This window comes from Leptonotus elevatus, chromosome 16 (assembly GCF_054856555.1).
Source record: "Leptonotus elevatus isolate MCC_2025b chromosome 16, RoL_Lele_1.0, whole genome shotgun sequence".
NCBI classification, from domain to species: Eukaryota; Metazoa; Chordata; class Actinopteri; order Syngnathiformes; family Syngnathidae; genus Leptonotus; species Leptonotus elevatus.
In genome coordinates, this window is record NC_141254.1 from 12,270,842 (window position 1) to 12,283,684 (window position 12,843).

At 40.1% G+C, this 12,843-nt stretch overlaps 1 protein-coding gene across 1 annotated transcript in view; it reads left to right on the forward strand.

The window, feature by feature from the left end:
* zzef1 (zinc finger, ZZ-type with EF hand domain 1) overlaps positions 1-12,843 on the forward strand; it is a 28,870-nt gene that overhangs the window by 1,751 nt on the left and 14,276 nt on the right. Inside the window, exons 3-33 of the mRNA XM_086097920.1 lie at positions 6-200; positions 1,404-1,587; positions 1,689-1,888; positions 2,289-2,499; positions 2,633-2,749; positions 3,903-4,081; positions 4,536-4,634; positions 4,728-4,819; positions 4,905-5,050; positions 5,484-5,589; positions 5,895-6,113; positions 6,199-6,290; positions 6,382-6,602; positions 6,683-6,816; positions 6,889-6,959; positions 7,041-7,155; positions 7,795-7,963; positions 8,093-8,214; positions 8,302-8,424; positions 9,112-9,281; positions 9,726-9,807; positions 9,912-10,113; positions 10,332-10,459; positions 10,570-10,810; positions 10,943-11,022; positions 11,125-11,215; positions 11,291-11,765; positions 11,857-12,021; positions 12,122-12,241; positions 12,346-12,507; positions 12,635-12,767. Coding sequence (XP_085954046.1) covers positions 6-200; positions 1,404-1,587; positions 1,689-1,888; positions 2,289-2,499; positions 2,633-2,749; positions 3,903-4,081; positions 4,536-4,634; positions 4,728-4,819; positions 4,905-5,050; positions 5,484-5,589; positions 5,895-6,113; positions 6,199-6,290; positions 6,382-6,602; positions 6,683-6,816; positions 6,889-6,959; positions 7,041-7,155; positions 7,795-7,963; positions 8,093-8,214; positions 8,302-8,424; positions 9,112-9,281; positions 9,726-9,807; positions 9,912-10,113; positions 10,332-10,459; positions 10,570-10,810; positions 10,943-11,022; positions 11,125-11,215; positions 11,291-11,765; positions 11,857-12,021; positions 12,122-12,241; positions 12,346-12,507; positions 12,635-12,767 — 4,844 coding nt within the window. The remainder of the gene's footprint in view (positions 1-5; positions 201-1,403; positions 1,588-1,688; positions 1,889-2,288; positions 2,500-2,632; positions 2,750-3,902; positions 4,082-4,535; positions 4,635-4,727; positions 4,820-4,904; positions 5,051-5,483; positions 5,590-5,894; positions 6,114-6,198; positions 6,291-6,381; positions 6,603-6,682; positions 6,817-6,888; positions 6,960-7,040; positions 7,156-7,794; positions 7,964-8,092; positions 8,215-8,301; positions 8,425-9,111; positions 9,282-9,725; positions 9,808-9,911; positions 10,114-10,331; positions 10,460-10,569; positions 10,811-10,942; positions 11,023-11,124; positions 11,216-11,290; positions 11,766-11,856; positions 12,022-12,121; positions 12,242-12,345; positions 12,508-12,634; positions 12,768-12,843) is intronic.

The window sequence follows — 12,843 nt, forward strand, 5'->3', positions numbered from 1 at the left end:
GACAGGTTTTGTTGACATATTCTCCAAGACCAAAGACCATTTGGGGGCACATGCCTTCAAGATCCTGAAATTTTTGCACAGGAATCATATTCCCAGCAGTGCTATCCCGTTCCCTATTTTAGACGGCTACAACAGTATTTGCACCATGAGGTCAAGTGTGGTCCAGGACTTCCTGGAGTTCCAATTGCAACGGGAAAAAGGTGAACAGCACAATTTCATTCGATTTAGGTGTGAAATGACATGGAAAACAGGCTGGACAATTGGACAGGAGGCCGGTCGAGGAGAACCTTGGTTTAAAATGTTTTTTAGCCCTTTAAAAGGCACTTATTTTAATGCTTGAAATTTTACATTTTCTAGCCTAGGAAATTATTATCAGACGTTATCAAATGCGCTTCATGTGTGATTTATTTCATAAAGAATAGCGTATGGTATGGTAATGTTTCCATACACTGTTTTCAAGTGTTGTGCAGGACAGCTTTCAGACCAGCCATTTTGTATAATTAAAGGGGAAATCAACACAAAATATTCAGCATTCTGATTAATATTGCCATTGTGGAATATGAGTTGAAGCAGCAAAATCCACTTGTTTTTATCCATCTCAGGAGGCCGCTATTTTGCCACTTGCTGTTTACTGACAGTTGCTCAGGTCACGGTCAATCACATCCCAGCTTCATAAAAGAGGCGAGCTGTGATTGGTCATTACCTGATCCCCGAGCAACTTTGAAGTCATTTTCAGTTGACAGCAAGTAGCAAATGGATAAAAATGGGTCGATTTTGCTGATTCAGTCATATTCCAAAAATACAATGTTAATCAGAATGCTGTGTTTAGACTAGTGGGGCTTCATAGAAAATGTTGTAAAGAATTTTTGTTGCTGACTTACCCTTTAACTCATTCACTGCCATTGATGGCTATAGACGTAAAAAAATTAAAAAAATTCCCACTTTTGTTAACGAGAGTATAAAAACCTCGATTTTTTTTTTATTGTAAAATTAGAACAGATATAAAATGTGTGATTGTGAGTTAACTAGTGAAGTCATGCAATTAATTATGATTACAAATTTTAATCGCCTGACGCCCCAAATTTTTAATAATGTTTTATTTTATTTTTTTAATTCATTCATTGCCATTGACGGCTATAGACGTCCAAAATTCATTTTAACCATTTCTATTAGTTTAACATTTTTTTCCCACTTTTGTTAACAAGAGTATGAAAAAAATTGTTTTATTGTTCATTTGGAACAGATATAGAATTAGTGATTAATCGTTAACTAGTGACGTCATGCGATTAATTACAGTTAAAATGTCGCCCGTAATTTTTAATAATATTTTCTTTCTTTTTTTTAAATGAATTTATGGCAGTGAATGAGTTAAGATGACTACACACCTAAATCCCACTATTCAGATCTAGATATCCAGTACAGAGCGGAACTGGACCGTGATCCAGATGTGGACAAGGTGAAGGTGGTCACACAGTGCTACAGCACGATAGAATCTTCATCCAACGTTGCTGATGTTTACAAGATGACAAACGGAGAAACGACATCTTTCTGGCAGTCTGACGGCAGTGCGCGTTCACACTGGATAAGGCAAGGGCAATTAGCTTTGAAATATGTGACAATTCCAGATTTTCCGAATGATTTTACTTGGCCTGTTTTGATGTTGAACATTGTCTTCTTTGGGTTCCCAGATTGAAACTGAAACCGGATGTGGTTTTGCGGCGTCTGGCTGTTGCCGTGGCTGCCAACGACCACAGTTACATGCCTCAGCTGATCTCAGTAATGGTGGGCAAAAATCTCCATTCCTTGGACAAGATCAGAGACATCCGCATCCCCAGCAATGTGACAGGATACGTTGCACTCTTGGAGAATGCCAACATTACACACCCATGTGAGTCAATTCGTAATCATTTATTGCCGTTTTAGAGCATTTAGTGTAGAGTGTGTTTGCTAAGAATGAAACCTCTGTTCTGAAGGGTATTCTTTTTGACAAATGGCCACACAATCATGTGTTTAATAAGAGCAAGTTCAGTCAATACAAGATGGAGACAGAATGGAATGAGGTGGTTGTAAGCAAGAACAACCACACGCTTATTAACACATATTTTGAACAGAGCTTTGCAGTGGCAGGCTCTTAATAGCCGTCCGAATTCACAACCCTGATCTCATGATCTGTTATGTGCCTGTAAATGATTCGCTAGCTAACGATCCAAAGATCTTTGGCCTATAGCAATTCAGCACAGCATTTTTACACTGCATGTTCCAACAATGTGTGTTCCTCAAAACCCCAGACATTCAAATTAACATCAAGCGGTGCCTGAGCGATGGCTGTGACACACGGATTCATGGTTTGAAGACACTGGGCTATCAGATTACGAAGAATAAAGAGGTGTCTGTCTCAGATGCTTCAGCCATCTGGTACCTTTCTCTCCTTACCTCCTTGGTCACTGCCTCAATGGAGACCAACCCTGCACTGGCTCAGACTGTACTTCAGAGCACTCAGTAAGTTGTTTATTAAAAAAATAAAATAAGCGATTTGGCTATATCAGATGTAGAAGAAGCAATAAGCGAATCTTTATTCATCCGTGGTCTGACAGATTTTAATCAAGTATGTTGTTGTTGTTTTTCCCACCAGGAAAGCATTACAACACATGCCACCATTGTCCCTTATGCCATCGTCCACCAAGTTCCCCAAGTTCTTCTCTTTGAACATCTTAGAGGAGGTGGATGCATTTCTCCTCAGGATATCAGAGTAAGTAAGGCCCTGCTGGAATTTCCATCGTCACACGTACCCAACAACACAGCCTCATCGAGCTGATAAAGCGGACTGCATCGCACGAGAGGCAGGCGAAAATCAATACTGTGCCTTAGTGTGCTGATGACCCACTTTATCAATTGTACATATTGTTGCATCCCCCAGGAGTGCTCAGGAACTATCAGCAGCTTCATCCTGACAAAAATGATCTCATCCAACATTACTATTAAAGCTTCTTTAAAGTTCCATTGCATGATCCACATCGGATGTGCTCTGGACGTTATTGGTCATTTAATTGACGCATAAATAGGGAGGGACTCCACACCCAAAAAATGAAGAAACATGTTGAATTAAAGATATTCAACTGCCCCAATTCAACCTTTTTGACTTACCATTGATGACTGAGAACCTTCACATATGGTACACATAGTAGGAAAGAGTAAAATATCAGTATGCAGCACTTCATTTCTATAAATCTCTGCATACAGTAACATTTTCAAATGATCACTTTACTGATGAGCTGATTTTAGAGCAAGCCTGCGAGCTGCTCATGTGGTGTTTGGGGGCTACCTGGTGTGTCTGTAGGCGTCATGTTGGTGACCTCTGTTATCCATGGTTATCCAAAATCAATAATCGTGCTGGTCCGTCACCATTTTTTTCCCCTTCCTTTGAACATTCTTAAAGTGTTAAACGTATTAAATGTTAATATTGAGAAATATAAACATTGAAACTCTCAAGTCTCCCGCACTTGACTTTTGAAAATATTTAAGCATCATTCACATGTAAAACAACAACAACAATAATAATGCTTTAATTCTGATAACCTGGGCATTGCAAAAGTGCAACAAAAGATTAAACACAAAGCAAAACAAATGCCCTGAATTTTTCATGCAATGCGTGCTTGATGAGTTCTTATGCAATATGCTGATTTGATGATGCGTGACCTCATGCATGACTTTGATTCCAAGTTTTGTGTGAATTTAAAGGAAAAATTTTGTCAAACTTATAATGACATTTACAACTTCATAAGGTTCCATTATGTCACTCTCAGCCTTTATCAATGCTTCATTCACCGCGTTCACTGTTGTTTCAAATTTTTACTATGATTTTTAGTGTAACTAAATGCCTGCGTTTGTCATTTTGTTTGAAGTTGCTGTGTGAGTCCCGATGCAGAGCTGACCCTCCTCGCCTTCGCTCTGGCCAGAGGCAGTGTGGCGAAAGTGCTCCAAGCCCTTTCCTGCATCAGTGACCACTTAGAGACAGAATACAAGGCCTCCTCCCTCATCACGTCAATGGCTGCCGTTCGGCTACAACTCCAATATCGAAATGGTAACGTGTCTGGTCTTCTATCTTTGTCATTCCATTTAAGCAATGTTGAAACTAGATCTCAGTAAAACTCGGGTCTCTACCAAGTCTGGAATATTCCAATTTAGAATACAGTATACTAATTATAATTTTTCCCCCGCTCCAATGCATTTCAATCGGCATCAATTTCATGTGGATTTTTGCTATTTACGGGCGGGCCTGGTCACTATCCCCCACCAATAGCAGGGATGACTGTAATACCAATTTGTAAACTTTACATTTAAATACCGGCGCCATATGTCTAAATGTTGTCATTCATATATTTGTCATTGCGAGTGTACAAAACTGTTCAAAAATAGGCAATTTTACATGACAATATGTTCCAGTCCTTTTCAAAGCAGTTATACACAGCACATGCATACTGATGAAATCAACGTTTATGTTTTGATGCCAACGGTGTCATTATGTGACATCGCAGGGAGACCCCTCCAGCTGCACTTACAGGCATGTGATGCAAAGAGTAAAGAGGAGAAATCAGGACCAGAGAATATGCTCACAGAATCCTCCACTGGTGATGGTAATAATTTAGCGTGAAAATAAAAAACATTTTCTCTAATCTTGATATGACCGTCACACTAAAGTACAACTGCACGATTGATGCTCTCAAAAGGTTTTCTCACCGAAAGTGGCAAGAAGAAAGCCAGTGTGATCCTGTCAACCGAGGACCAGAGCAACTTTCAAGTCACTCAGATGAAGATCAACGTGAGTATTATTACGATAATGGTAATCTGTCTAACATTTATAGGGAATTAATGCATAACCGTCTCCCTGTGGATTCATGGATAAGGTGCGAAAAGGGGCCATTGGGGCGAAATGTGGCTTGGTGTTTGCCTACAAAGATGAGGAACCGTTTGATGCCGGAAAACATTTCAAGAGGTTCAAGAAGTATGATACGTGGGACTACAAAGACTACAAGGAATTTGTTCAAGATAGGTAAGAAGCACTTTTTCACATGCGTACAACAATGCATTACAGGTACAGTGTTCAATTTTAGGGCTGATCTGATTGGATGCGCACGTGTTTGGAAGTGATGCCATGGAATCTTGCCATCATTGTTTGACTTTAATCTGAGAAAAAGTCCAATATTAAAAGTTTTCAGATCTCCAATAACCAACTTACCATACATTTTGAGTGAATTTCAGTCTAATGAATGATAATACAACCAATAATTGCATTGAAAATATGTGAAATGAAACTATTTCTTGATGCGCAATTGATGATTGGTTTTCTCATACAGTGCAGTCAGTAATGCAAAACAAGTCAGTATTTTGTGTCTGTACTACAGACGCCCCAGCAGCTCAGCAGGGGCCCTGGCTGAGTGGTTTCAGTTAAACGCTGACACATCTTGTTGTCACTTGACCTGCAGTGTGAGGATTCCAGCACTGTCGGAGGATGAGCCGATTGGCTGGTTTGAGGTGGAAGAGGACTGGAACGATGTGGAGATCAAGCTGCAGCAGTGTCGTGTTGCAAAGGTAAATTCCGTCTCGAGATCAAACTGGCAAGCGAACTAGCTTTTCTTGACACGTGATTTACTTCCTTAAACGTTTGAACCATAACACTGTTTTATTTATGTTACCTCAATGTGACATCATATCAGCACAACATAGTGTAATTTACCAGTGAATTTGAAGAACTCGCTACCAAAAAAAGGGAAATTTAATTTCACATAAGGACTGAATTGCATGCTGAAATTAGCCGAACTGAGCTACTTAGTGTAAACTGGACTTTTTAGACAAATTGCTTTCACCATGTTTAACTCTTGTCCCTGTCTTCTCAGTTTCTGATGGTGAAGTTCCTGTGCACCAGGCAAGACGCCGCTGAGCGCCTTGGGGTGCAGTCCCTCAGCTTCAGTGGATACTCGTGTGCTGGAACTGAGAAGCTTGAAGAGCTTGACGAGCTTAGCTCTGCGGACGAGCACTGCAAAAAAGATACTGTCATCGGCATTTGTCTTCTGAACAAGACTTTGTTCTTCATTCAACAGCTCACACAAAATATGGTAATTAGAAGCAACAATAATGAGGGAATTGTACACAATTATCACCTAGTAATTACTGTCTTGGAAAAAACTTTTTTCCCTTTAGGACTCCTGTCACCTAAAGCTAAAGTGTCTTCTGGACTTCACTGGTCTTAACGTGGACCTCTTCTGGAGTTTTTACACTAAGCTGATGGAGATGTCAGTAGTAGCAGCCACTATTTTTCCCTTAATATGACCACATTTCTTCTGCCTCAATCTCACTTAAGTATGCTTGTGCTTTTTGTCTCAGTGAGGGAGAAGAGGTGTTGATGAGCAGAATTCATCTCCTCCAGTTGCTACAGAACTGTTTCTCTATGCTGCCCAATCCTTTGCCCTCCCAGGGCCCAGAGACGAGCAACACAACGGCTGACAGAGCCCCAGCAACAGATGGGCCATCCACATCCACATCCAGCAGTGCAGAGCCTGATTCTGTCAGGGCTGTACAGCAGCTCTACTCTCACCTCTGCAACAGTATGAACTATATAATCATGATCCATTAACATCAATAACGGTTTGAGATTCCTGATAAATATTGTCATCCCTTGTTTTAGTTGTAAATGAGCCAGAGGGGGTGACATTTATGGAAAAAGCTTTGCACAAAGAGGCTGTGAAAGCTATTCTTAACGGGGCAGCTGTTTTCTTCCCTGATAAACACATTCGGCGGGACAAACTGTTCCACATGATGGTGCGTATACATATGTGCTCAGTAAAATGTTTTCTTTTTTAAATGTATTTATTGAATGTTTTTATTTTGCAGAAAAATATTACAGAAGAGGATCAGCCGCCATCTGTAAAAGTTACATTTGAGTCGCTGTGTAATTACTTCAGGTGGGTATGCCGTTACTATAAATATGTGAGCATGTCATATTGTCACATATATACACATTCAACACTTTGTACTCCATGCAGTGATCTGGATCCAAGTGGCCTTCTTCTGCTCCCACCGAAAGGTGCTTCCTCTGACTTTGACATCAGCCCAATTTTAGCGGTGATGGAGACACTTCTGCGAGTGGCAACACAAGAGGTGAGATCACTGACAGCTCTTTAACTCATTCACTGCCATTGACGGCTATAGACGTAAAAAAAACATTTGAACTATTTCTATTATTTTAATATTTTTCCCACTTTTGTTAACAAGAGTATGAAACCCGATTTTTTTAATTGTACATTTAGAACAGATATAAAATTTGTGAGTTAACTAGTGAAGTCATGCGATTAATTATGATTAAACATTTTAACCGCCTGACGCCCCTAATTTTTAATGATCTTTTCTTAAAAAATAAAAATAAAATAAAAAATAAACTAATTAAAAATACTTTAAAAAAAGAAGGAGAAAAGATTACTAAAAATTAGGAGCGTGAGGCGATTACAATTTTTCGTAATTAATGGCATGACTTCACTAGTTAACTCACGATTAATCATGAATTTTATATCTGTTCTAAATGTATAATATTTTTTTTCTAGGTTTTCATACTCAACAACAAAAAATAACAAATGAATTAGTTAATTATGGTGATGAAAAGACAAAGAGTTTTACAGTGCAATCCTGTTTTTTAGTTTTTAAGTTCCACAATTAGCAACAATCCTCTTTTTTCAAGTCCTATGTCCCATTGTAAACCAGGCTGTGGTTCTTTAAAATAGTGCGTGTTGCTTTTATCTCAAGTGTGAAGTTATGATGTCGGAGTGCAGTGGCGCACCCAGTCGGCAGACAGTGTTGCTGTCCCTGTTCTGGGCTCTTCAAGGGAGCCTTCTCTCTTGGTGCTATCTTCAGCTCAAAGGAACCACGTCTACTGCTGTTACCATGGAGCTGGCCAGAGTCATCCTATTAAAATGTAAGCCTTTTATTGTCTTCTAATTTTGTTATGCAATGACCTTAAGAGTAAGATGATGATATTGAATGTGTTGATCTTCTTTCTTTCTTTTTTAAGTGTATAATGTTGATTTCTTATTTCTCTCAACAGATTTGGATCAGTTCTTGACAAGTATCAAAAGTGTGCTTGGTTCCTTGCTGGATAGATACACTGGTACCGAGATTACAGACAAATTAGGCAAATCTATCATTGCTACAGTCTTCAGACAGCTGGTATTGCCCAATTAGATCATGATTTTGAATCAGATAGTTGTATTTGAGTTGACATTGCTGAATTGAATGCAACATTTGCTCTGGCAGCTTATTTTCCTCCTGGAACTTTGCTCTTTGGACATTCCTCACTGTCTGCTGCTCAAGAGCTTCTCTTCTCTGATTGAGCTCCTCAAAAATATGTCCAGTGGCACAGGCGACATTTTTTCAAAGGTTAGTGTAATCTGTGGCTTTCTTTCGAATGCATCTAACCTTTTTTAATCACTTGTTAGCATGGTTAAACGGAGCATCACAAAAGCACATATCCTATATGTGACACAAAATAGTGAAAGGATATGTTCACACTGCAAGCAAATGCGACCCAGATCAGATTTTTTTGCCCAAATGCGACCTGTATCTGACTTTTTTTTTATGTCAGTCTGAACGGCTCAATTCCGATTTTTTTTTCATATGCAACCTGGGTCACTTTCATATGTAGTCCTAGATCGGATACGCATCCGAAATTTTTGCATTGCGACCTAGACGTCATCAAAAGTCCTATATGAGCGGGGACATTAAGCTTGATTTATGCTTGACGCATCCGCAATGTCCGGGAGACATCACGTAAGTTGTTTCAAGTAACAGTTGTGACTTTATATTTGACTTTTGGAGTGCAGTGTGAATGTAGCATTTTAAAATACATACAGCCTCCAAATAAAAAAAAATTTGGAGGTCAAAAAATGCCTTCGTGGTAAGCATACAATGAAAAAGCCATTACAATTGCACCATAGCCTTTTATACATGCCTAGTTGTTATTGATATATAGACTATATAGGAGAGAGGTACAGTATGTATTGTCAAGTTGAAAACAAAAAACATCAGAAGGACATTAATATTAATCACTTACCATGATATTGTTAGGTGGACCAAGAGTGCTGGCACCAACCCCAGCAGCCAGTGGTGCTGAGGACCTGGACAATGGAGTCGTCTCACAACTATGAAGATAGCAGTCATGAGACCAGCATCTTCGCCTGCCCTGGTGCTACGTCGTTTGAAGTAGTGTTTGATGAACGCTGTGAGACAGAAAAAAGGTACCGAAATAAACATTACACTTTTTTTTACTGCTTTATATTAATCCATCACATTCTCTTTTACAGCAAAAAATGGATGTGATTAAATTGAATTTCTGTACATTTCACACACACACACGCAAACACAGTCCACATTTTTGACTGAAAGAGTAGCCCGCACCTTTAAGCACGGGCCGATACAAGATTCTGACAGTTTACTGTATAACCATTAGCAAAAATATCACATTTAAAATACAGATCTAAACTGGCCTAAAAAAAAAAAAAAAAAAAGTACATAAAAACAGCAATTTTTTTCCACAATCTATTTTTTAAAATAAAATATAGATCAGTATTAATTTTGTGTTTTTTGTAACCTTGATGTAAAAAAAACAACAACCATGAATAATCGTCAAACTGGTTTTCAGCCCATGCCTACCCACATCTATATTCTTTTGATTTCCATAGGTATGACTACCTGGAATTTACTGACTCCAGAGGTGGAAAGGTCCGCTACGACATGAAGGTTGGAAGTGAGAAGTGGCCAAAGGTAGAAATTAAGCCATTTTACCATAAGATGCCTTCTTATTAGGACTGTACCTTTTACATATGTTGCCTCTCTCGCTCTCTCTCTCTCTCTCGCCCGCTCGCTAGAAGGTAACATTTGACACAGGCCCTCAGCTTCAGTTCCTCTTCCACTCGGATAGCAGCAATAACGAGTGGGGTTACAAGTTCACTGTAACAGCCATGGGTCTGCCAGACGTCACCATTTCATGGATGTCTGACCTGCAGCTGCTTGTGGCTCGACTGATGGGGCGTCTCGCCTTCAGAACTCTTGCACTGAAATCACCTCATGGTGAGAGTGTTCTTCACAACTGTTATCTCAAACTGTGGTCCTGATTGAGTTCTTGTCTTGACTGTCTTGTCTTTCAATGTTTGTCCCATCATTTTTTGTCCATTGGAACCTGCCAGTCACCAGGTTTACTGCATAAAGTATATTAACTGGTAGTGTATGTATAGGGGGTTTTCAGATTATTGATGATGCTTATTATCATAATCCCTCTGTTTATTCAGCGATACGCTCTGTGAAAGAGCTTCCACCCTGGAAAGTGTCTCATGTTCAGTCTTCACCCCTATGGAAACCGATTCTCCGACATGGGTTGTGTGAGTCAAGGGACACAGGTCAGATCAAAACAGTTCAGGTATGCTAAAGTATTCTGAATCCAGTCGTGTTCAATTTGATTGTCGTGTTTTAATCTGAGCACATTTCATCTCTGACATCACCTCTTATGTTGTGTTATTTGTATGTTAGATTAGAAAGTATAATCTTGATGATGTAACGAGGCTCCTGGAGAACTTTGCCCGATGGAACCCTTCCCAGGAATCAACAGACAGCAGAACAGAGCTGATGAGAAACCTCGTGCAGTCCTGTAAAAAACAGGCAATGAGGAATGAATTAGCCACCGGGTCAATGGCAGACCATGCTGTGAATGCCATTTGGGCTGTCATGGTCTACCACACACCAGGCCTTATCCATGCCCTCAAGACCTATGGTAATTGTTGTTTATTATGAGCTTTAACAGCATAAGCTCCTTCTTATTTTTGTTATACGTAGTATAACGTAGTACGAGTTGATCATTATAGTATCTGTCTCACTTTTTTCTGTTTTATTATTTCATGTATAGTCAATCAAGAATGCAAGTCCTGTCTAAATGAGGACTTCGTGCAGGTGTATTCACTGGCAGACAGCATCAGAACTTGGATGGTAAGCGTTACAGGATCCTCGACTCCTGATGAATTGCTCGTGACTTTACAGTGTACGCGATCACACACGTAAGCTTAATTTGTGGTTCATGTTTTCTGCTAGTTGGAGATGAAGCAGAGATATATTGTTGGCAAAATGAATGCTCCTGATGAGAAAGAAGGAGGCACCGACGAGGTCACAATAGAGACCTTAGGTGAGGATCTTTGGTTATTCTTGTCTCTGATCATTGTATCGTTTGTCTAATGTGCAATCATTTCTTTCTCTGTAGCTGAGATGTGCATAGAGAAGTGCCTCCTGCTCTTCAGATTTTCTGCTTGTGGTATACCATGCCCCGACGGTGATTCTTCCAAAGCTGCAGAGGGCAGCAGTGCTCTTCTCCACTGTCCAAGTTCAGTCTCAGAAGACGATTTCCAGGCTATCTCCTCACTTGAACATGCCACAGGATCTACACAGGAGACTATTGAAGCCAAACCAGTTCAGAGCCAATCCTCCAATGTCCTAAACCACTCCTGTATGCACTGCAAGTCGGACAACAAAGGCTCCACAGAAAGCCTCTCTTCCTGGGGCAGTCCTGCCTCCCCTTCTGCATTAACTCATAAAGCCCCATTCAGTCGGGCACGGCTACGCCTCCTGTCTTGCCGTTCGATGGAAGAACCCCGCACGTCCTCCCCTATCAAGGATCGCTACCCAATTCTCAAGCACATACTCAACTTCATAAAGGACAACGCCCTCACAACAGCAAAGTGTGTTACAGTCAATCTCTCGTTGTATAGCATTTTGCATTAATCATGTCATTCAGCTGTGAGACATGCCATCTTTTTTTTTGTCCTATAGTGTCCTGCAGACATTGTCGCTGAACAGAGCTCAGGCCATTAGTGTTTGCAAAGTCCTGGAGCTAGTTCAAGAGTGTTTGCGTTCCCTGGGAAAGCCACACCTCTTTCAAGCCCCTTGCGTCCTGTTCCTACAAGAGCTGTTGACATGTCAGAAAGACTTCACCAGGTACACACTTGGGGGGAAAAAATGCAATAACAGTAAACATTAGTATTTCAGTGGCTAATATAAAAGTCAATAGGTGTTTAATTAAAGTGTTCTTTTTCAGTTATTTCTCTCAGTTGTCAGACAGCGGGCGAGAGCTAGGGGAGCAAGTGCGACGTTCCTACCATCAGTTGGTGCTCATTCTGGTTGAAGCAGTGCAAGGATTCAGTTGTCTCAATGACAAGTATGTATATTTTTCCATTTCCATTGCGACTAGATAGAAACTGGTTGCAGCACACATGTTTGTGTTACGAGCAGTATAACCTTACCTTTGTCACTCCTCCCCAGGGCTCTTCTTCCAGCCCTGTCTTGTGTGCAAACCTGCTTGTTGCACCTTCTAGACTTGAACTGGGATGTGCACGACATTCCCCTCTTCTTGAACATCAAGCTGCCTGAACTCTTACTCAGCATGTCCCAGGAGAACATTAGTGTTCATGACGTTGCTGTCAGGTAAAATTTGAGCCATGGTAGAATAGATAAGGCATAGGAAGTATAGACAATTGTTCTAATTATCAGTATGAAAATCAGAGGTTTTACTTCAATGTTAAATTATTCTGTGGTCTGTGTACATTTTTAGTCAGTGGACAGATGAGGATGAAGTTGAAGACTACAAGAAGAACCAGGAATGGATGGATGAGTGCATGGATGGCATGTTTGAAAAGTGGTATGATCACATTGAGGAAGAGGACTTTATGAATGACAGACGAAAGGTACATGAAAATTAAAGTCCAAAAGAGTGCGATTAAGCAATTTTGAAAAGTAATTTAAAATTGTTGTTGTTTTTCC